The sequence below is a fragment of the Centropristis striata genome, chromosome 17, assembly GCF_030273125.1.
Source record: "Centropristis striata isolate RG_2023a ecotype Rhode Island chromosome 17, C.striata_1.0, whole genome shotgun sequence".
In the NCBI taxonomy this organism is placed as follows: domain Eukaryota; kingdom Metazoa; phylum Chordata; class Actinopteri; order Perciformes; family Serranidae; genus Centropristis; species Centropristis striata.
Genome location: NC_081533.1, coordinates 10,149,365 through 10,174,327, shown reverse-complemented (window position 1 = coordinate 10,174,327; position 24,963 = coordinate 10,149,365). Strand labels below are relative to the sequence as shown.

The 24,963-nt window shown below is 35.8% G+C and overlaps 1 protein-coding gene across 2 annotated transcripts; it reads left to right on the top strand.

The window, feature by feature from the left end:
* The first annotated feature begins 469 nt into the window (after nucleotides 1-469).
* Nucleotides 470-21,395, top strand: sf3b2 (splicing factor 3b, subunit 2). 2 transcript variants are annotated; one of them, XM_059354879.1, is made up of 21 exons: nucleotides 470-662; nucleotides 1,458-1,504; nucleotides 2,336-2,386; nucleotides 3,905-4,135; nucleotides 5,117-5,225; nucleotides 6,047-6,141; nucleotides 7,357-7,465; nucleotides 7,597-7,694; nucleotides 9,358-9,627; nucleotides 9,729-9,851; nucleotides 9,949-10,029; nucleotides 10,671-10,898; nucleotides 11,006-11,155; nucleotides 12,788-12,877; nucleotides 13,418-13,525; nucleotides 14,347-14,454; nucleotides 15,107-15,249; nucleotides 16,203-16,304; nucleotides 18,185-18,284; nucleotides 18,377-18,568; nucleotides 21,016-21,395. In XM_059354879.1, the coding sequence occupies exons 1-21, from the start codon at nucleotides 533-535 to the stop codon at nucleotides 21,085-21,087; spliced, it is 2,637 nt and encodes an 878-aa protein (XP_059210862.1). In that variant the 5' UTR covers nucleotides 470-532; the 3' UTR covers nucleotides 21,088-21,395. The 2 variants fall into 2 exon arrangements, with proteins under 2 accessions (XP_059210862.1, XP_059210861.1); XM_059354878.1 differs by having other exon boundaries at nucleotides 3,881-4,135.
* The last annotated feature ends 3,568 nt before the right edge of the window (nucleotides 21,396-24,963 follow it).

The window sequence follows — 24,963 nt, the reverse complement described above, 5'->3', positions numbered from 1 at the left end:
AACATTATTTGAAATAGTTAGCTCAATCTGGATGACATGCCACATCAAAATGCTACATTATTGCAGCGGTAATAACAACACAGTACCTCAGCTGCACAATAAGTACTTATTTTAAAACGTACCCTAAACGGTCCTTACACAGAAGTAAAGGGGTATTCTGAAGTTTTGTGATAAGGTTTTTATGCAGCTTCATTTCTAAAATAGTCTGATATGTTGATTAAGCTGCGTTTAGCAAGAAAAATGAATGCCCTACAAAACTCCAAATGCATAATAATATATAGCAGAATATTTTACACAGCAGAATGTTTTTTCATCCATATAACTCCATAAATAATTATTATAGGGATGTCAAGCGGGATGCAAGGTGCCAACAATGACATCTAGAGGCAATAAGCAGCAAATGCGACATCCCTCCTCTCTGGCTGCATGTCCCAGCAGGCAGTGCGGCAGCGTGCTACCCGTCATGCTTTGCGCTAAGTCCCGTTCTGCGTGTGCTCCGTAGCCGCCGTTGTTCCATTGAGAGAAGCTGAACATGGCATCCGACGGACCACCGGGCACCGAGTCCCTCCCGTCCGATTTAGGCAGTGCTATTGCGGCATTGAACACATGGAGTCACCCGGAGCTTCAGTCCAAGCTGGCGGAGCTGGGAGCCCCCACGATGGGTAAGAAAAGACCGGAGAATAAGCAGCGCGGGCTGGGAGACGGCTGTGTTTAGCTAACGGTAGCTAGCCAGATGCTAACGTTAGCTACTAGCAAAAACGTAGCACTAACGTCTCAATGAGCTGGAATCAGGCCTGTGGTGTGTTTAAAATACACATTCGTGATCTAATTATGCAAGAAATGCACTAGTATGTGTTTAAGCAGCGCTAACCACTTTATTCTGGTTCTGTAGCTGTGGGTAAGAAGCGTGTTGATGTAGCCGTTAGCTTCAATGAAGGGTCATTGAAGCACTTGTCAGAGTTGGATAACTTCTCTGTTTGCCAGTTTAGTCTTGAAAATGGCCAAACTAGCGTCGAAAACAGAGCTTAAATTCATAGAAGTGTCAGTGCTACAGCCATGGAAAAAGTTATTAGACCACCCTTCTTTTCTCCTTGCTTTCTTGTTCATTTATTGCCTGGTACAACTAAAGGTGCATTTGTTTGGACAGATATAAAGATAACAACAAAAATTGCTCATAAGAGTTTAATTTAAGAGCAGATATCTGGTTATTATATTGGTTATTTTCGAGAAAAACATGGAACAGGCCTTGATATCAGCTCTTTAATTAAACTCATATGAGCTATTTTTGTTGTTATCTTTATATTTGTCCAAACAAATGTACCTTTAGTTGTACCAGGCATTAAAATGAACAAGAAATTGAAGTAAACAATGGTCCATGACTGTATGTTATACAATGACTACTGTTAACAGTACAGTCTATATGTCTTCCTTGAATTAACTTTAAGTTCATTTTTAAGGTCCCAGAGAGGAGCTGATTGACCGACTGAAGGGCTACATGATCCAGGTAAATGTAAAGTCTGTGTCTTTTGCTCTTAACAACAAGAGCAGCAATTTCCATGTATTGAAGCTGAGTTATGATACGACAAGTTCATGGTTTGGTATCTACCTTGTGTTTTGGGGTCACTGTTCGAGGAGAGACATTTCTTTCAAAGGTGAACTTGCATTATAATCTTGTTATATTATCATATTGGTCGCCTAAATTGTAGGGCTGTGCATCTTCACTGGTCTTACGGTTCGGTTCAATTACAATTATCTAGTCCATAATTCGATTTGATTCCCCGGTGCATTACGATGCGTTACGTCCTCGATTTTTTTATATTACAACACATGGTTACTCTTTCATCAATAAATACTACTGGTCTGATAAATGTTTGTTCACTTTTTGTTATTTAAAGAGCTTTACAAAATGTATAGCCAGCATTTGGAGTCAAGTTTTAACTTCTAACAACTTCCTACTGTTCTAAGGACATTCCAGATAACCCGAATTTCTCTAAACCAAAATAAATAGTATATAGGCCTAGCCTGATTGTCGATTATTATTATTATTATTATTATTATTATCGTTTATTATGGACTGTCACTGCAGTGATGCAGAATCATCCACATCTGATTGCGATGAATCGATTATACAATTATTTTCAACACACTTAATAAACTGGTCTTGAAATTAAAAAATATCATGAAATTCATCCAAATACTTTCTAGGACAATATATCGCTAACAAAAGCATTTATCATGACAGGCCCAAATATAACCTCTGCCTTTTTTAATGTGATTGAAGAAACAAACAATGCACAAACCACACTCACACATTTGTTCCTGTGTCTTTATGCAGACTGGGATCCTCCTTAGCAAACCTAATGATGACAAGCCAATGGGCTCCCAGGTAAATGTTTTATATCTAATGGAAAATGTAGCAGAAAATATGTGAAATGTGCATATTGCATTTTATTATGCACTATTTTCTCGCAGTGCACTTTTATTTGTTTGTATGAGGGAATGTAGCTAGTGTAAGTTAGAGTGTGATCACACATTTTACTGTTGTATCTCCCCAGATTAGTTAGTTTAGCGTGAATTACCACCTTTGACTCCATATTCAAATTGACTTATTTATTGCATATACCACTCAAGTGTAATGATGGTGCTATAGAGCATAATGTTATACATCTATACTGCCCTACAAAGCCTAACTGCAGTAATTACATTTTTGGTCGAAACTGAGTTATAACTAAAAATGAACTCCTTGATGCCTGTTTTATCTTGTGAAAAAGTTTTTAGATTTCAATTTTGCTTTATTTCAGAGAAATAATGATATATGAATTGCAGTAACTACAAAATCCAACTCAAAACCAAAGCAGGCTGCAACAATTGCACTTAGACTGCTTAGACCGTGATACATTGTAGCCTTGTATTTCTTCATTGTGTTGAATAGTGAAGACAAGAATAATAGAAATAATAAGTTTATTTGATAGGGAAATTATTATCTAGATAGTGATTAAGTAAAAAAGTGATATAAAATTATATCAAGACTAAAATATAACATTACTTTATCATATTAAGTCTAAAATTCACAAATCTGTGAATAGAATTGTTAAACACTTTTAAATACACTTCTAACAAAATCAATTTGAAATAGTTTATTCTCTGAAAACAAAATGTAAACGCTGAATTGCATTACTATTAGAATCTTTAAAAGCAATGCAAAACCAGAGTGCAGTAACTAAATTTTTGGGGTCAAAGGTCAAATAAATCGTCATGATTTTTTAGCATAAAATGACATCAATACATGTAGAAATAAGCGTTAAATATATATGTGGTCTAAGGCTTATATCACCAGGTTGAATGCACTTATTGTAAGTCACTTTGAACAAAAGCGTCAGCTAGATGACATGTAAAAATTATAATATCACTTACCTACCCATAACCCATTTGGCTGGCCAGTTAAAAAAATGTTAAAGCGGTTTTTCTCAGTTTGACCTTACTGCGGTTAGGCTTTGTAGGGCAGTATTGTTTCATGCTTAACCCATTGAGGCCTAAAACGCCTGTAAAACCTCTGGGCGATTTTAAGATAAGCCCCTAAAACCTGAAGTTTTTCTGGAAATTCACAGAAGTGTCAACGCTTCTACTAAATAATAGATTTTTCAGCCTCTGTAGCAGATAGAAATGAAATTCAAAAAGTATTTAAGAGCTTATACAAATACTACAAAACGACGTATCCGCTTTCCAGGCTTCAGTGGGTTAAAGGAAAACCCTTTGGATAATTTGTACATTTATTAGCATTATGTTCTGTTGTTACACTATGTGCCACGGTTTTTGGGGACAGCACTGCAAGAACAAGTGAGTTCACTTCTCACCCTCATACCTCCTGTTGTCTTCACAGCCTCTTGTGATTCCTTCTCTCCAGATGCCAGGTATCCCTCCCATGCCCCCGATGCCCATGCCACCCATGCCCCCTGGTATGGGCATGCTCCAGGCTATGAACATGATGCCCGGAGGCCCCCCTCCCCCCGGCATCCACATGGGCCTGGAGCCCCCAGGTCTGCCCCCTCCCGGCTTATCGCAGGATGATCAGCTGAAGATGGCCCAGCACAGAGCAGCCATGGTGTTACAGCAGGAGGAGAGGGCAAAGCAGCAGGTAACGCTTACCGACTGTGTAATCTACTTGTTTCATTCAGCTTTTCCTTTCAAACACGAACATAACATTGAGATGAAAGCAGACTGTGAGCTGGTAGGATTCAGATTTCCTCAAAGCAAGGGACACGAATTATAGAAGAGAAGCCAAAATATCAGCTTTTACATGTAGAATCTGACAAAAATAACACAGCAAATGTCTCATGTACAGTCATGGAAAAAATGATTAGACCATCCTTGTTTTTTTTCAATTTCTTGTTCATTTTAATGCCTGGTACAACTAAAGGTACATTTGTTTGGACAAATATAACAATAACAACAAAAATAGCTCATAAAAGTTTAATTTAAGAGCTGATATTTAGACATTTTCCATGATTTTCTTGATAATTATTTTGGTTATTTTCAAGAAAACCATGGAAAATGTCTAGATATCAGCTCTTAAATTAAACTCTTATGAGCTATTTTTGTTGTTATCATTGCATTTGTCCAAACAAACGTACCTTTAGTTGTACCAGGCATTAAAATGAACAATAAATTGAAGAGACAGGCTAGTGTAATCATTTTTTCTGACTGTCTGTCTGAGAGCTGCCAGATAAACATTTCAGTGAGCAGAGAGCAGACAGAAAACACTGTACAGTGAATTTTTGTTTGGCTGTTGCTCAGTCATTCAATGATTCTGTGTATCACAGGGTGACTCCCGTGTCATGGATGAACAGGATCTCCTGGAACAGCAGAAAAGGGTGAGACAATGAAGACAGTCTCCATTGTCAGATAGAGCTTCACGTCAGATTTAGAGATTTGAAAAAAAAATCTTACAAACACTCTTAAGTACAAAGAGTTTTTGTGAAGTTGCTTAATGTATAACAGGCGGAGAGAAATAAATTACCAATAAGGGCACATCTTTTTCTCTCTTCTACGCAATTGACTCTACTCCAGGTGAGTAACCATGTATTTAAGTCCCGCCTCGTTTCTTGTCGTACATCAGGCTGCAGTGATGCTGGAGCAGGAGCGTCAGCAGGAGATGGTCCAGATGCAGGGTCCGGGCCGCGGGGCCATGCCTCCTATCAGCGCAGTGAGAGGAATGGTTCCTTCAGGTATGTGCTACTTTTTTTCTTTCCCCAGCTGTCTAAATTGTACAAACTGTTCCTAATTTTATATTTTAACTGTTTAAGGTGTTGATACTTTTTTATATTTCTTGTTAATATCGCTTGTTTCTCTTAATTGTTTTATTCATACAGGTGCATCTCAATACATTAGAATATGATGGAAAAGTCCATTTCCAGTAGTTCAAGTCAAATAACCTCAACCAAGTATTGAGTCATATAGATGGACATACTTTTCAGATACATACATTTCCATATTTAACACTAACATTTTTTTTGAGACACTGAATTTTAGGTCTTCATTAAACGAAAGCCATAATCATTATAATTAGAATAAATTAAGACATGAAATGTTTTATTCTGTTTGTAATGGATCTATTGAATGTGTTATTTCCACTTTTTGAATTGTATTACTGACATAAATGAACTTTTCTATATTATAATTTATTGAGATGCAACTGTATTTCTTTCTGTTTTAGCTCTACACTTTTTGCTGCTGTTACACTGAAAATGTCCCCGTTATTTTTATATATATATATATATATATATAATATATATTATTATTATATATACATTATAATATTTTGTCTTATCTTGTTCCTGCTGCATGTAACCTTAGCCAGAATAAATTATTTTTTACATCACAATTCAATCTGCTTAATCAAAGAAGCAAAAAATTAGTTATATGTATCGAGAAAGAGATAGTGACGGGTTTCATTTGGACTCTGAGGCTGGGCGTGAGGTACCCAGTTTTATGTAGATATTTGACATTGTAAATAAAGTTTTGTTGCATGCAATTTGTTTTTCCGCAGGAATGGATCCTCGTGGGCCTCTGCCTCCTGGTGTCAGCATGATGCCGACCCAGAAACAGAGAGTGCCACCTCCTCCAGGAGAGGATAACCGAGAGGTAGGCAGATGTTTCCCCCAATGTGTTTTTTTTTTTTTTTCAATGTGTGGGAAGTAAAGGTAAATCTGACAGATCAGACAGATGTATTTTATGACCTGCAGGGTTTTGTTTACTCTTGATTGTTGGTCTCGTGTGACTGCAGTTAAGTTGAGAGATGGATTGGGCATTAGCTTTGAAATCAATACACATTTCTCATTTGAATTGAGTGTTTTACAGGGACGTAGCCTGCATCGTGACTGCAGACAGCATCTCAGCCACTATGTATACTGGTTTATTTGCATACCTCTTTTGAATATGTTTTACACACGAGATATCAATCAAATCAAATCAAAATTACTTTATTCATCCCGAGGGGAAATTCAGTTAGTCTGGTAGAATCTCTTGAAGAATGAGACAGCCTGATGGCTGTAGGAGCGAAGGATCTTTTATATATATGGTGAATTTATTACTGAAAAAATGGTAACAAAGGAGAAACCAATGGCACCAGGAACAATAAAATCAAAGAGCAAGGTTGGAAATTAAGAAAATGAAGAGAAAATGATCAAAGTCCATCCATCCATGTTTTTCTGCTCATACGGGGTCGGGTCGCGGGGGCAGCAGACTAAACAAGCATTTCAGATGTCCCACTCCCAGGCAACATTTTCCACCATATCCTGGGGATAAAAGTTTTATTATTAAAATGAATAAACTCTCAAATACAATAATAATAATAATAATAATAATAATGCATTTTATTTATACTGCACTTTACATTAAGGGAAATTTCAAAGTGATACAGGTTAAAAGCATATCAGCAAGAGCTGATATCGAGCCATTTTCCATGTTTGTTTGTTTTTTTATAATGATTCTGGTTATTATCAAGAAAACCATGAAAAGTGGCTAGATTAATGTACCTTTAGTTGTACCAGGCATTAAAATGAACAAGAAATTGAAGAACACCATGGTCTTATCATTTTTGCCATGACTGTATATGTATTGTAGTGGGGTTTTTTTGTGCACCAACCTCGTGTTTCCATACAAACCACTTCACGCCTCAGTTGCACCTGTGCTATTCGGCTCAGACGTGACACTTAATGGAGCCAAGAACGTATCTGTTGCATGAGACCTGCACGGTAAAAACTGATCTGTCACGTTTCCAGTCTAACACAGAGTTAGATCTCTCACCGATTTAGATTTGATTTGTCTTCCTCACACTATTTTTTGCTTCCGTTTAAGGTCTGGCAGAGCGAGGAGGTGAGCGTCAGCGGGCCAAAAATCCCTCAAGCTCTGGAGAAGATCCTCCAGCTGAAGGAGATCAGACAGGAGCAGCTCACCGACCCCACAGGTCAGTCAGCTCTTACTCAGTGTGTTAGTGGAACATTTATCCAGTGGAAGGTTTGACACCGGGATGTGGTTGCATTCAGGTTTTATAATTGTATTTGTCTGCTTTTGTTTGGGCTCTCTTACCGTGAGAAGAGGAGGAAGAAGATGAAGAGGGAGCAGACATGGACATGAACTCTGCACCCGTCATGTCTGAGAACGAAGATGATGACAGTCAGATATCAAAGAAAGATGTAAGTATTTTTTCACACCAGCTAAACCGAAACCAAGTCAATAGCAAGACTTTGAGGGGTCGAGACCGAGTCAAGACCAAGACCAGTCCAAGCCGTCCCCGTTAGCGTTGCTTTGTAGAATTTACAAGGTCACCAAATTTCATTCCAGGCGAGTTGGCTGACTTCTTCTCACGGCCTCTTCTCCTGTCACTCACATGCGCTTTTGAAGGGGGGCGTGTGAAAGGAGGCTGGAGGGGTGACAGCCAAATGATATGAGCCAGGTCATTGGTTGAACTCGAAGCAATACGATTTACGCTAAATCACAGTAATGATATTAAGAAGTAAATCCAAAAATGCACAGTCGTGGTCTTGCCCGGTCTTGAAATAAAATCCAGAGTCCGCTTTGTCTGAGACCGAGACAAGACCGAGTAAAAATGCAGTCGATTCTGAGACTACAACACTGGCTCTCATTTAATGCAAGGCCCCTGTACTTGTGATAGAGGCGTGAATCAGCAGAGGCCCCACGATACGATTTTATGCCGATACTTGAGTCGAGATACGATATTATTGCGATTTTAAGCATTTTGAGATATGGTCAGTATTGTGATACAATATATTGAGATTTAACTGTTTAACTGCATTTTGTCTCTACAAAATTAAATTCAATCAAGAATTTTTTTGGTCTAATAAGAGAAAGTTCTCAGTCTGTTCATCTCACTTCAGTCTTTTTATTTCTCCACAATGAGAGTCAAACCCACAGACTGACCAACAAAGTATTCAGTCAAACTGAACTGAACTGATATCAAACACGTATGGACGACAACAGCTGCAGCATTTTCTCAAACTTTCCTCAACTTAAAGCTTTACTGCTCTGACTGTTTTGGATGAAACATAAAAATAGCCTGATTTTGCAGCATTATCCTGATGGTGCCGCTACAGCCTCCAAAAAAAAGAAAAAACAGCGAAAATACTGCCGCCCCCCCTGGCCGTCGAAATGCTAAAAATCAATACTTGGAGGCCATGAATCGATATTACAGATGCATCTCAAAACATTAGAATATCACGGAAAAGTCAACTTCCAGTAGTTCAAGTCAACCAAGTATTGAGTCATAGATGGACTTTTCAGAAGCCAACATTTCCATATTAAACGTACTTATAAAAATTGGTCTTTTGAAATATTAAAACATTTTTGAGACACAGAATTTTATTTCTTCATTAAGTGTAAGCCATAATCATTAGAATTAGAAGAAATCAATTAAATTAAGATGTGAAATGTTTCATTCTGTGTGTAATGGATCTTTATAATGTGTTATTTCCACTTGTTGAATTGAATTACTGACATAAATAAACTTTTCTATGATTTTCTAATTTATTGAGATGCACCTGTATATTTCCACGCAAAAAAATCGAGATACTATGCTGTATCTTTTTCCCCACCTCTAACTTGTGATATTTCAGCTGTTTGGTGTTACTGTAGCACTCATTGTTTTATGGTAATTCAGAGGCCAATTAGCTGATTCAGCATCTTTGACTTATTTCTCATTCCTAAAAGAGGGCATATGTGTTGTTGTTGCTATGAAAAAAGGCAAACTAAACTGACTGCAGATTTTCACACCACCGCCACAGTCCTCTATATGTGTTTTTAAAAGAATTGTTTTAATTTATGAATCGACCTTCCCTTCAGAAAAACCGCAGGCGCAGGAACCGCAAGAAGAAGAGCAAGAAGAAGCGAGCTCTGGAGAAGAAGGAGCAGGCGGCGGAGCAGGAGCAGCAGGAGGACGAGGAGGAGGAGGGGCAGCAGAAGAAAAAGGAGGGCAGCGACAAGGAGAAGGACAAAGACAAAGACAAGGAGAAGGAGAAGGAGCCCGAGGTGGAGATCGAGTACATCACAGAGGAGCCGGAGATCTACGACCCAAACTACATCTTCTTCAAGAGGATCTTCGAGGCGTTCAAGGTGCCGACAGAGCAGATTAACCTACTGTGCCAAGTCAGGTTTATTATGGTATCTGCTTCTGTTTTGCTGTAATTCATCCATTTCTTTCTCTTCTCTCCCAGCTGACCGATGATGTGAAGAAGGAGAAGGAGAAGGAGCCCGAGAAGGCGGAGAAGACGGAGACGGCCGTGCTGCGGAAAAAAGGCTTCGAGGATGAGAAGAAAGACAGCGACGACAGCGATGAGGTTCGGATCCTTCCTTCTGTTAGAAAAATGGAATAGAAAGAACACAATCCTGTTGTTTTGTTACTTGTAAAACATTTTAAATGTTTCTTGTGTTCAGGACATGAGGCCAGATGTTCCTAAACTCTCAAAGAAGAAGCTGAGGAGGATGAACAGACTGACTGTGGCTGAACTCAAACAGGTAAATAGTCACAATTACTGTTCATAATTACACCTGTAGTTTCAGATAGTTGTGTTTATTGTATTTTTTTTTTTTGCTGTCAATTTTAATATTTTATTTTTATATGCTTTATCTTTTTATATTTAATGTTTTTCTTTAATGGATTTTTTTATGCCTCATTTTATTATATTTACTGTGGGGTTTTTATGGATTTTCTTCTTATGCTTCTATTTTATTTTATGTCTTTTTATAAAAACAATTTTTCTTAAATTATTTATTTTTACTTTATATGCTTCTTATTTTATTTTATTATATTTTGTGTCTTCTTGCATATACTTTTTATAATTATTTTTAGCATTTTTTGTTGCTACTTATATTTTATTTTATTATATTTTATATATTTTTATATTTACCTTTTTTATGTTTTTTTTGTTGCTACTTATATATTTTTATTATATTTTATATCTTTTTATATTAACCTTTTTTATGGATTTTGTCGCTTTTTTTATTGACTGTTTTACTTTAAACTGATTATTCTCTTACATTTTCTTATATTTTTATGTCTTTATGTTGACTTTTTCTTTATTATGACAAAAAGTGCTTATAATAATTCTAAATGTAAAAAGAGTTTCCGTACCATCACTAACCTCTCTTGGCTGCAGCTGGTGGCTCGTCCAGATGTGGTGGAGATGCACGACGTGACGGCCCAGGAGCCGAAGCTGCTGGTGCACCTGAAGGCCACCAGGAACACGGTGCCGGTGCCGCGCCACTGGTGCTTCAAAAGAAAGTATCTGCAGGGCAAGAGAGGTATCGAGAAGCCTCCGTTTGAGCTGCCCGAGTTCATCAAGAAAACTGGTATCCAGGAGATGAGGGAGGCTCTGCAGGAGAAGGTGGGTTAATGCAACATTTCAACTTTTTTGTTTATAAAAAAAAAAAAAACAATACACAGTGAAATTCAGACACAGCTTCTTTATTTGTGTTTAATCTCTGTTTTCAGGAGGACGCCAAAACCATGAAAACCAAAATGAGGGAGAAGGTTCGTCCCAAGATGGGAAAGATCGACATCGACTACCAGAAGCTCCACGACGCCTTCTTCAAGTGGCAGATCAAACCCAAACTCACCATCCACGGAGACCTTTACTACGAGGTAGGAGATCACTCCCTTTAACCCTTCTACGTCACCACGGACCTTTTAGCCTTTTCAGTTTTGGCTTTGTTACTGCATTCACCATACGTGTTGGCAAGGGTGTGAGTTGTTTTTTTATTTTGAAATTTCAACCTCAGCTCCTTTAATAAACTATGTAGCCAAAATACAGATATTCTTAACACACTCAAGGGCAAAAATGACCCCAATTAACATGGAGTGGGAAAAATTAATCGATTAATGGTTGTTAAGAATTTGGTCGATCACATGGAATATTTAATCGATCTGTGTATTTTTTAATTTTATCTCTGTACTTTGTATCAGTATCAGTGAACTGAAACACAGCCGATCGTTCAGTTCTGCGGCCGTACGTCAATAATGAGCTGAGAATTAAGTTGGATAAAGCTACAGTTTGTTAACTGAGAGTAGCAATAACAATTATAAAACACACAGAAAGGATTAATTTGAGCAAAACTAGTTTACTGTATCAAACATTGCTAGCATGAATTACAAGGTTTAATTTGATCCAAAACTTATTTAAACACAAAACACATTTAAATATGCAGATTACTGTGGAAACTAACCTCATGCCTCTTCGGGGGCTAAAACATTGAACTCCTTGACGTTATCTTTACGGTTTAATCTCACTGAGTTAGTTTTACATTGACAGGAAGTCTCTTTTCGTCCTTTCAAAATAAAAGCGTCTGTTATCAAACAGGCTTTTGCACAGAACTGTATACATGTCTTTTATATTGCCCATGTATGCATTTTTTTTAATGCGTACTGTAGTATGCATAAAAACAAGGATAAATTGATTAATTGAGCGTTAACGTTATAGATGCTCGAGTTGGCAGGCTTCTTCCAAACACCCATCCCAATTTAAAACTCACTGAAACCACAATATTTGATCCCATTAAAGCATTAAATCATGTATTCTATTATATCAGACTTTAAATCTGGTGCTCTGGATACAAAATTGTAGTTTTTACTCTTTTTCCACCTGATTGGGGCATCACTCACATTTGCCCTATGTTGTTGCAAATGTTGTAAACATTGACATATCCTGTTGCTTTTTGTTCGCAGAAAGAATCTCAATTGTTTTCTTTCAACAAATGATGCCATTATGTAAACAAACTGATGTTTGGGTCACGCCCTGACTGATACATTCTGAAAATGAATCAGTGTTTGGTTGATATGACTCTATGGTAGTTATAACTCAGTGAAAGTGGAAAATATTATCACATGGTAGTTTGAGGAAAGCCACCTTTTGTCCTAAGGGAACAAGTAGGAGGTTTTATTCAATCTGACACTGCACGGAAATATAAAAATGCATCAAAATACATTTTGTTGCCTATAATTGATGTATCTGAGACGATGAAAAAATACAGATATACAGTAGATTATTAATTTTTGGGGTTTATTTACATTAAGACAACACTGGCATTATGTAAATAAACTAGAATTTAAAGGGTAGGAATTCTGAAAATTAATACCATGACATTTTTGTCCTGATTTCTGAGCAACTTTTTTTTTTTTCTAAAGGGAGGCTTAACCATTTCTCTTACCTTTCAGTAAACTCTTCTTGTTTCATGGCTCTGAGTGACCGGCTTTGTGTGTGTGTGTGTGTCTCTGCAGGGTAAAGAGTTTGAGACTCGTCTGAAGGAGAAGAAGCCGGGCGATCTGTCTGACGAGCTGCGTATCGCGCTGGGCATGCCAGTGGGACCTGTAAGATCCACTCACATCTTAATTCCTTGTAAATTCACTGAGCAAAACACAATAAAAACCACCAGGAAAAGAACATTATAAGTCAGCAAAGCACCAAAATGAAGTAAAATTTCTGTCTGAAAATACAGAAATATGACCATATACAGTACAGTTCTTATTGTGTTGCTCTCCTTGTTAATTCTGTTAAAAATAATATGAGACAACTTGACAGCTTTATATTAACTTTTTAAATGTATTTTTTGTTGCTACTTGTATTTACTTTTAGCTAGTACTTTTTTTAAAATACACCTGGGAATCTTAATGGTTTTTTTTATAAAGTTCAATTGCAGGCGACAACAGTTGAAAAAATATCTGAAAACGTATTAACATATTATTATTATTTTTAGCTCAAACAAACCCTCCGAGAATCAGCTCAGTGTTGTACAATGGATGCAGATAGAATAGTTCTGGCTGGTTTCAAGGAGCTCTCGCTTCTGTTTTAAAATATCCAGTGAAGAAATGGTGCCGGTTGATGAGCTAACATTGAGTTTTGTTCCCCAGAACGCACACAAGGTCCCTCCTCCCTGGTTGATCGCCATGCAGAGGTACGGCCCCCCTCCCTCCTACCCAAACCTCAAGATCCCCGGACTCAACTCCCCCATCCCAGACGTAAGACTTCTCATTTATTATTGTACTTCACCTTCCTCTTGTGTTAGGTTTTGCCACCGACCCCTTTTTAGGTTTTAAATGCATAAAAGTACCACACAACTTTTGTCTATTGCGTCAAGGAACATCATGTCAGGAACTTCTATTTAAACAAAATAAAACCAAAAAAATTAAATTTCACTTAATTATAAAATGCCCTTACTTATTCTGCTTTTCATTTTTTATTTGTATTTAAGTTCTATTTTTGAAAAAAATACTTGAGCCTTTTTCTTGAAGTAAATATATATATGGGTCAAAATTGACCCTAATACCATAGATGTTACTATAGTTAATAATATTAGAATATAATTAAAAAATTAAAATAAAAAATATTTGAGAGAGTGTCTTCTTATACCCCTCAGTAATAGTCAGGTAACATAAGATTTGTATTTATTTATATAATTGTCTTGAGGTTCATTTTACCTTATTTTTTCCAATTAAAAACGAGCAGTTTGCTGTCAAAATAAAGGTCCAGGGGGCCACACCAAGAATATTAAAACTAATGTTTTCATGGATGAGGAAGCCTAGCAAGGTAACCAAGAGGTAAGAAACAAATGAGATGATGAATAATTGTTTTGAGGTTATTTTATGGATCATTTAAGGCACCGGTCAAAAGCGACCCGCTAACATCATGGATAGTAACAGAAACCTAACACAAGAGGAAGGTTAAAAAGATTTGTTCCCAATGGCTCCAATGTGCAAACCTAAGTCTTTGCAACAACAAAGATGATCTAATAACGTCACTATGTTTCATTTTGTTTTTCTCTTCATCTTCATTCTGTTAGAACTGTACGTTTGGTTACCACGCCGGGGGCTGGGGGAAGCCGCCAGTAGACGAAATGGGCAAACCTCTTTACGGTGATGTGTTCGGGACCAATGCTGCCGACTTCCAGGTCAGAACTACACACACACACACACACACACACACACACACACACACACAAAGACACACACACACAGACACGCACATGCATAACTTGAGGTTCTTGCAGAAACTGTAAATGTCATGCAATATAACAACAATAATTTGAATTCAATGCCTTAAAATGTCAAAAATTCTCTTAAAGTCTCATAAAATGTCTTAAATACGATTCTGAAAGGTCTTAAAAATGTATTAACGTTATTTTCATTTAAAACAAATGCATACTGATGCATCTAAATAAAGTAGAATATCATAGAAAAGTTAATTAATGTCAGTAATTCAATTAAAAAAGTGGAAATAACACATTATATAGATCCATTTCACAGAATGAAACATTTCATGTCTATATTTATTTAATTTCTTCTAATGATAATGATTATGGCTTACATTTAATGAAAACCTAAAATTCAGTGTCTCAATTAATTTTAATATTACAAAAGACCAATTATGAAAAGTATGTTTAATGTGGACATGTTGGCCTCTGAAAAGTATGTCCATCTATATGACTCAATACTTGAGGCTTGAACTACTGGAAATGGACTTTTCCATCATATTCTAATGTATTGAGATGCACCTGTGTAGAAATATCAATATGTCTATTAATGTGTCTAATATGCGGCCAGGCCAAAGCGGAGGAGGAGGAGGTGGATCACGCGCCGTGGGGAGAGCTGGAGCCTTCAGACGAGGAGTCGTCAGAGGAAGAGGAGGAGGAGGAGAGCGACGAGGAGAAACCGGACGAGACCGGATTCTTCACACCAGCAGACAGGTACGCTGTGTGAAATGAACCTGAAAGTTTTCTGTCTGGGTGAAAAACATCAGATTCGGTGCAATGTAAGGTTCAGTGTTATGGAATGATCTTTAAATCCTGAATTAATAAGTATACAAAAATATGCCTATGAAATAAATTAATAAACATAGCAATTAAATAAATCCTGAAATTCATAAATGAGGCAATCATTATATTAATATAAATATTTAAAATAAGCTATTATAGTGCAATAAATAACCTTTTTTTTATGTATTTTCCCCCCAAACTGATGAAATTTTATTTAGTTTTATTTAACAATTTCCCCTTTAACATTACATTCCAGATTTATCTTTTTCAGGGGACTTATTTAATAGTTCAACATTTATTTATTTATTTCAAGGGAGTTTTATTACAAAATTCAACATTTATTTAATTTAGGTTAGTTTTATTTCATAATCCTACATTTATTTATTTATTTTCAGGGGATTTTATTTCATAATTCCACTTTTTTTCAGGGACTTTAATTCTATAATTCCTTATTTATGTATTTATTCCAGGGGATTTATTTCACAATTCCACATTTGCTTTATTTTATTTTTTCAGGGCCTTCTATTTAATAATTCTACATTTAATTCACTGTCTTTATTTAAATATTGTGTCATTTAATAGGCACATTTATTTATCTAATATTGAAAGTAATTGTATTTCATGAAATGCCAGTTCTCCATCACATAATTTGTAACATAATTTTAACATGAACTGGCATTTGTGAAATGTCGGCATGTTTTTGTCCATCTCTGTCAATTCTTCTTTGTTTTTTGCGTATCTGCACATATAAGTCTCTGCGTTTATGATTAAGATCACTCTCAGAGCTCCCAAATGCTTAATATTCATACAAGCGCACACAGATTCATTCATGGAGACGGACACACATGGATGACCTCATCTTGTTGTCATGTTGTGTGTTCCAGTGGGCTGATCACCCCGGGAGGCTTCTCGTCCGTCCCCGCCGGCATGGAGACTCCAGAGCTCATCGAGCTGAGGAAGAAGAAGATCGAGGAGGCCATGGACGGGTGAGTGTCTTCATTTCACATTTACTGCAGCAGCACAGCTCCTGATGTGCTGCTGGATTTGACAATTCATTTTCAGCGAAAGGGTTCATCAAAAAAGCCTAGAATATGACAAATTTACAAACATTTATGCAACAGCTAGACATTTAACATTTCTTTATGTAAATGGGGCTCGTAGTTATTCTGTAAATGTTCTACTGTAGCTACTTTTTACTGCCCAAAAATGTCTTTAAACGCAGTCTTTATAGGTGTTAATTGATCAAATACTAATTGTTATTTGCTCATTAGATTTTAAATAATCACTGTGTTAGAGAGAATTCAGGTTTTTTGTGGGGGTTTTTCCTTGGTCCTTTTAATACTACTGCTACATTAATACATAAAACAAAGACAATCTCCATCCATACAGGAGCATTTCAGACATCGTGTCTGTTCATATTAACACGCCCGAAAACACATATCATATGACCATTTGTGTATACAAATAATAATAATAATAAATCATACCATTTAATAGTACCTTTAACACAGGGGTTAAGTCAAAATTAGCATACCAATATTACTAATAGGTCATAATGAGCATTTATTAATATGATTTTGTAAGAATGCAGCGAGGACCAAAGTGGAAATGAGTGGCTGGACAATGAAGAAATATCTCAGGAAATATGGAATATAAACTAGCATTTGGAAGAAACCTGACAACTCGAACATCTATAACGTTAACGATCAATTAATGGATTAATGACTGCATGCATACATGGGTAAAATAAAAGATATGTACACAGTACTGTGCAAAAGCCTGTTTTGATAATGGGCGCTTTTATTTTGAAAGGACGAAAAGAGACTTCCTGTCGATCATGAAACTCAGTGAGATTAAACTGTAAAGAAAACGTCAAGGAGTTCAATGTTTTATATTTTAGCCCCCGAAGAGGCATGAGGTTAGTTTTACAGTAATCTTCAAATTTAAATGTGTTTTGTGTTTAAATTAGTTTTGAATCAAGTTAAACTCAGTAATTCATGCCAGCAAGGTTTGATACAGTAAGCTAGTTCTGCTCAAATTAATAATTTCTGTGTGTTTTATAATTGTTATTGCAACTTTCAGTTTACAATCTGTAGCTTTATCCAACTTAATTCTCAGCTCATTATTATTGACGTACGGCCGCAGAACTGAACGCTCGGCCGTGTTTCATTTTTTGTTTTTCAGTGACACTGATACAGAGTCAGAGATGAAACAAAAAAATACACAGATCGATTAAAAATTCCACGTGATCGACCAAATTTCTAACGATCATTAATGGATCATTGATTCATTATTCCCATCCCTAGTTTCCAGATTTCTTTATAGAAAACCAATTTTTTTCCTCAAGGTTCATGTTATTCTCCATTGACATGCATGTGCCATTATTTTGATACAAGAACCAATTGTAGATGCAACAATGTCCCTCCAGTCAAAAGCTGTTATTCCTTTCGCCTACACTATAGCAAAATCAATCACTTATATTCTCAAATTGAGATCAATTGGATTCAAGTGCAGCAAAATAATCTCTACTGCTACATTCATGACAAGATGTTAGTGAGTTATAAATATTCATTTTCCAGTTCTACAAGGCAAGACAAGGCAAGTTTATTTGTATAGCACAATTCAACACAAGGTAATTCAAAGTGCTTTACATACACATTAAAAACAGCAAGACACAATTGAAAACAGTTAAAACAGGGAAATAGAAATAAAAATATAAATAGGATAAAATAAGATACAGCAGGATAAAAAAAGAGATAAAATAATAAAAAGCACAAGTCAAACATTGTGTAGTTAAAAAGTAAGTAAGTACAAGCTTGTTTCTGTGAATAGAAAGTGAGTAACGACCATGTTGTTGTGTTCACAGAAACGAGACGCCGCAGCTGTTCACGGTGCTCCCAGAGAGACGAACGGGCCCCGTAGGAGCCGCCATGATGGCCTCAACACACATCTACGACGTGTCGGGGGTGAGACGGCTCGTTGGTGTCAAAATGAACTCCGATTCAGCCGCGTGTGTGTTTCTGACTAACCCCTTGTTCTCCCTCTCTGCTGCCTTCAGGCCATGGCGGGGCGTAAGATGGGCGGCGGGCAGGAGTCTCAGGGCGTGGAGGTGGCCCTGGCCCCGGAGGAGCTGGAGCTGGACCCCATGGCCATGACGCAGAAGTACGAGGAGCACGTCAGAGAGCAGCAGGCCCAGGTGGAGAAGGAGGACTTCAGCGACATGGTGGCGGAGCACGCCGCCAAACAGAAGGTACAGAGACGAGACGCTTCACCCAGACACATTTATCTATTTCTGTTATATCCAGTTACTGAAAGTGTTCATTTGCTGTTTTTGAAATTGATTTTTAAGCTGCAGCAGAAGCTCTAAAGACGCACATATGTAGTTATTAGATGTATTCAGTAATAATCCAAACAAGTGAAGTATATTTTGAAAAAACTCAACAGCACTTGAACAAAAGACTGCAATTAAAAACCAAATATCTGTGTTAAAACCAGTAAAAACGTTTGTTTTTTAATCTCTGTAATTTAGATTATTTGAGGTAATATTTAGTTGACATCAAACCTTCTGTAGTATGAGCTTTATGCTTCTATTGCTTCTTCCCTTAGTATTAACTACAGTGTAAGACTTTGGTAACCTCAAGACGTTTCAGGGCGGTGGGTTTTTACTCACTGTGGCCCTCATTTATCAAACGAGCGTACGTCAGAAAGTGAGCGTAAAGTGGGCGTACAATCATTTCTACGCAAGGCTCGCCATTTATCAATATGGACGTGAGCGGAGGGTACGATCAGATCTCAGTCTGCTCTCAGCTCGGGTACGCAAATATTAGTCAGCGTGAAGTCCACACGTCTGAGTCGGAGAATTGATCTTAGACTACAGTATCGATGCCTGGAGGTGATAAAACTCTGTGGTGTTTTGATTTTTAATAGTGACAAAGCAAAACATGTTTAGACTACATAATTTATCATGAAAACATAATCCAAAAATAAATACACCCTGCGATCGTGAAATTCTTTAAACAGAATACCAGCAGAGGATATTAAATGTTGTTGTCTTCTGCTGTTTACTGTTATTATTATTATTATTATTATTATTATTATTATTATTATTATCCTGCTCCGACACCGGAGCGTCAGCGTCTCCTTCACCATCGGTGCTGCCCGAATAGAAACATTTCCAATCAGCGCTGCCACACGCTCCTCTCACTAGGACATCATTATTAGTAAATGTAAAGAGGTCAATAATATATCTCCATCATAATAATAGCAATATTCAGATATTATATAGATTATTAGGCTTTATATATCACCATGTAGTTACTCAAACCTCGCCGGGAGTTTAATGGTCCGCTACTCTGCTGACAGCACCACTGATTTCCTTCTTTTTCACTTTTTATGCTGCCAAACAAAACCAGTTTGTTGTGTTGCTGCTGTTGGACGTCAGCGTTTCACTTTCTGACTGAGAAATTCCTCTTTTTTTGGATTAAAACTTACTTTAAAACATTGTTTACCTCCTTCAACCAAAAAGCTGTGAAACCTTCTAAGTCCGTGCTCCAAATGTAAAATATTCACTGAACTTGTTTGAGTTTATAACTATAAGTACTTTTATTTCATAAACCTCTGTCGCTGCGTATTTCTGTAATATGTCTATATTGCCCCTATTGTTAATTGTAACGGTGCACTTTGCTAATAAAGTTGACTTTAGAGGGGGGAAATATCCTCTTTTTGGCCGTATTGCGTCCTTCGGTGTCGTAAACTCTGAAGGCGAGTCTTCTGAATCGGGTATAATTTAGGGCATAATTTAATGACGCTTGTTTCGAGCCGCCACATTTATCAACAGCCGATAATTTTTACGCTGTGATTGGAGAGATACGATCGTTTGATAAATCCCACGTGAACCCTGTCGTAAGACGAAATATACACTCAGATCTGCGCTCGTTTCTACGCTTGCTTGATAAATGAGGGCCAATGTTCTTGTATTTCACTGCATTATAGAAAAATATATATAAAATCTATAAGTCCTGCAGCTCTATGGAACCAGCACAATAAATTGGAACAAAATTGACACTTTTCAAAAGTATCATGAATACTGGAAAAAACTAATTGTGTCTGCACATGCTCTACATATTAAACTATTAACATGTTTCCAGCCTCTCCTGTCCTCTCCTCTCAGCTCTGTGTAAACAGATTTTCAGTGAATATTTGTCACGTGACCGTTGGTTTCAGCTGAATCAATCATGGTTTCACAGTGTCTCTGAGGAGCAGAATTTAATGTTTTTAACAGGATGTAGTTACTACAAACACTTTATTTTTGGAGACGTTTTAAATTAGACATGTAGAATAAAGTGATTCTGACAGAAATATCACAATTTTTAGCTTCATTTTCGTTACTTTTTCTAACGGAAACTTTCATAACTTTTGATCCGTTCAAGGACTGTCAGAAAATTCAAATTCATCATTAAAATATATATATATATATGTATATATATATATATATATATATATATATATATATATATATATATTTTAATGATGGTGAAACTTAACCCTATCACTAACTGAACACTTTATTTCTAAGCTAAAGTAAAGTGAAAGGCTGTTAAGGAGCAGTGTGGTTTATAGTGATTTCCTTTGTGGTGACATTTTTATATTAATAACCTCTCTATTTCACCTCCCCTCTGCTTGTTTACCCCCGTGCAGCAAAAAAAGAGGAAGGCCCAGCCGCAGGACACGAGAGGCGGCGCCAAGAAATACAAAGAGTTCAAGTTCTAGAGCGGCGAGACGGAGCGCTGCGACAACATGAGCCACAGCAGGAAGTGAAAGAGGAAGAGCCGTACTCAGATTTTAACTTCGGAGGATGCAGACTGCAACATCAATCACCTGTCAGAACAGCATTCTGTTTGTTTTTTAAAACATAAAAAATAGAAAATGCTTCTGTGACGTAACCAGTGTCACATGAGACTGGTGACGCGTGTTTCCTCTGTTTGACTCGACATTTTATGTTGTTGGTTATTTTTTCATTGTACCCATGTTTTATTTTTCAGTTTTTTGTAAATAAATAAATTGAGGATAAGAGTTCACTACTACTGGTCGTGTGTGTCTGTGTGTGTGTGTGTGTGTGTGTGTGTGTGTGTGTGTGTGTGTGTCTGTTTGTGTGTGTGTCTGTTCTTCCTACATAGTGAGGACCAGAACACGTTTTAAACCAACAGAGTGAGGACATTTTTGCAAATTGAGAACATTTCGGCCAGTCCTTGCTTCTTTAAAGGCTTTTTTGAGATTTCAGACTTTGTTTTAAGGGTTCAGGTTACAATCAGGTTTATGTTAGGGTTAGGGTTGGGCATTTAGTTGTGATGGTGAATTAGGTTAAGGGGCTAGGGAACAAGGTTATTATAGTTAAGGAGAAAAGGAAACAAAACAGCAAAAGCAAGACTTGAAAAAACTTTTTCATTAACTGAAATAAAAACCAGAGTTTTAAAATTGAAACTGTATTGTGTGGTTACAAAACTAACTAAAATTATAGTGAAAATGTCCTTCGTTTTTGTCTTTGTCAACTTTTTTCATACATAATGAAGATGGATAAGGCAAAATTTACTGTGACCTCTTTTAATCCCCCACCCAACAAATGCCCTATTACAAAAAACTAACACTTAAACTAATAAATACTAAACTAAAACTAGCAAACTCACTCTGAAAACTAATTAAAACGAACTGAATTTGAAAACAAAAATTCAAAACCCAGTTAAAACTTAAACTAATGAAAAATTCAAAACTATTATAACCTTGCTAGGGAATTCTTCATTCCAATGAGGGTCCTCACAAAGATAGAAGTACAAGAATGTGTGTGTGGGGTTCCTGTAAATGATTACGTACATTAGGTCATCTAGTCTGAGTCAGCTGATCCAGTCACAGGCTGAAACTTTCCAATTTTCCCCAAAGAGTCCATTTAAAAGATCATAAATCATTGTAAAGCTTACACTGTCAGTTATCTACCACTTATGTAATCATGATACTGAGGACAACAGGATTCGACCTTTGACCTCTAATGTTGCAATAGGGCAAATTCTGAATGCCTCTGCAAATGCCTTTCTATCTAACTTCATGTAGATCTGATGTGCCTGTTGATAGTTCCATCATAAAAGTCATATTACATGAATAATAACTTTTCTCATCAGAATAATCTTTGAGCATTTTGTTGAATCATAATAGATACTTGTTTGTACATTTTAATATATTTTATGTGTTTATTTTTAATTAAGAATTATAAATTATGAAAAATAAAGAGTATTTAAAAACACCATGCAAAAAAATCTGATTTAAATAAAATAATATGCTTTAGTATAACTAAATACACAAAAAAATAGACATATATATAAATGGATTGAAATATATATTAATATAGAAATATATATATTATAATATATAACAATAAAATTGCAGCATTGAGAATTCTAATAACTGTAATAGTTTCATTATAAAAGACTATTATATGTATATTTCTAGATGATAATACCAATAAATACAAGAATAAAAAACAAGCAGGAAAATAATGAAAAATAAACTCTTTAACCCTTTATCAGGCAAAGAACTATATTTGGTAACTTCAGGTAATATTTTGAGAAAAAAGTTGCAAATTTACTAGATTAAAGTGGCAAATCTACGCGAAAAAAAGTCACAGATTTACGAGATTTAAAGTGGCAACTCTGCGCAAAAAAAAGTCGCAGATTCACGACAAAAAAGTGGGAGAAAAACCATTTTTTTTCTCCTAGATTCACCACTTTAAATCTCATAAATCTGCACATTTTTTTCTCGTAGATTTGCCACTTTAATCTCGTATACTTTTTTCTCAAAATATTATTTTCATATGTTTTTTTTACACATTCTGGCAGTATGTAATATCCTCCAATATTTTCTATTGGTTGTCTATGGGTTGAAATTTGCAAGTATTTCAATGAGTGCCCTATTAAGGGTTAAAGTGGGGAATCTGCAAGAAAAAAGTATTCCCCCCCCCCCTTTTTTCTCGTAAATCTGCAACTTTTTTCGCGCACGTTTGCCACTTTAAATCTCTTAAATCTGCAACTTTTTTTCTTGTAGATTTGCCACTTCAATCTAGTAAATTTGCATATTTTTTCTCGAAATATTACCTGAAGTTACCAAATATATTTCTTTGCTTTATTGCTTCACATCAGGCTGCAGTTCATGTTTTGTACCGCTGGGGGGCAGCAGAGCGCCCTGACCGTGACAGTCACCTGACCATCTGGAGGCACAGTGACCTAAATAACTGCAGCAGTGTGTTGACTCGGTCACTAGTACACACACACACACACACACACATACACACACACACAGGAAGCAACAGCCTGCCCAAAATCAAAGGCTTTTCCTCTCTTTGAAATACTGCTAATATGAAAGAGCTGCCTACATTGTTTGCATAATGCATAATGATTGTAGCAGAGTTAAAAAAAAATAAAAATAAATGTAATACTATTATATTATAATACATTATACTATATACACTATTTATAATATATACTGTATTATATTATTTTATATTAAAAACTAAAATGAATGTGAGGTGTATATTGTGATTACTTTTTATTTTTCATTTTTGATTATTTGTTTAAATATTTTTATTATATTTTATAGCATTTATTTTTTATTATTATTATCAATTTAAAATATAACATCATAAAATAATGCTTATACATTATATTAAAATGTTTTCACAAATAATATATATTATAATTAATTTATTAAATTATTATTATTAGTAGTAGCAGTATTAATAATAATAATAATAATAATAATAATAATAATAATAATAATGTTATTATTATTAATAATAATAATAATTCTCAATGCAGCACTTTTATTTATATAATGTAAAAGGCAGTTGATAAATTTGTTTCCAACAAGGCTGTGCAGGTGTAATATACTGTTAAAGCTGACATGATTGGCTGATTTATCAATAAGTCATTAAATTAACTGATTAATTGATATATATTTTCAAGCAAAAATTTAACTTTTCCTGTTCTAATACTATTTATCTTAACATTATAACAAGGTGTATTGTATATAAATAGTATATTGTTTTAAAAAGAAAAGTTTTCTGTCCTAAAAACAAAAGTTTGTGTGTCATAATACAGGACAATATATTGTTACAACATGGAAAAACAAAACTTTTCTTATGTTATATGATCAAAAACAAAACTTTTGGGGGTTTTGAAATATTTTGAATCCATCATTTTGGGCTCTGGGAAGTTATTCACTATTATCTAACATTTTATAAATCAAAAAAAATGATTAGATTAATCAAAAAGATGATCAAGAAATTAAACAATACTTTTACTGATTGATAGTTAATATATATATACCCTAATATATATATACATTTTTATATTTCAAATATAGAGCGAAGAAGAAGAAATTAAAGAATAATTCAGTTGGGAACTGGTAAAACCAATAAATAATGTCAAAGAATTCAAACTATTCCACTGCAAATAATTGATAAATGTATGAAAGTACTCGTAGTACAGCTCAAGTGTAATTATGTTACATAAGAGAAGATATCAATTTAATTGCAGCTCTGCAGTGTCACTTGATGACTCGGCAGATTTGGGCCACTGTGTAAAAAGTAGCCCTGGATTATCC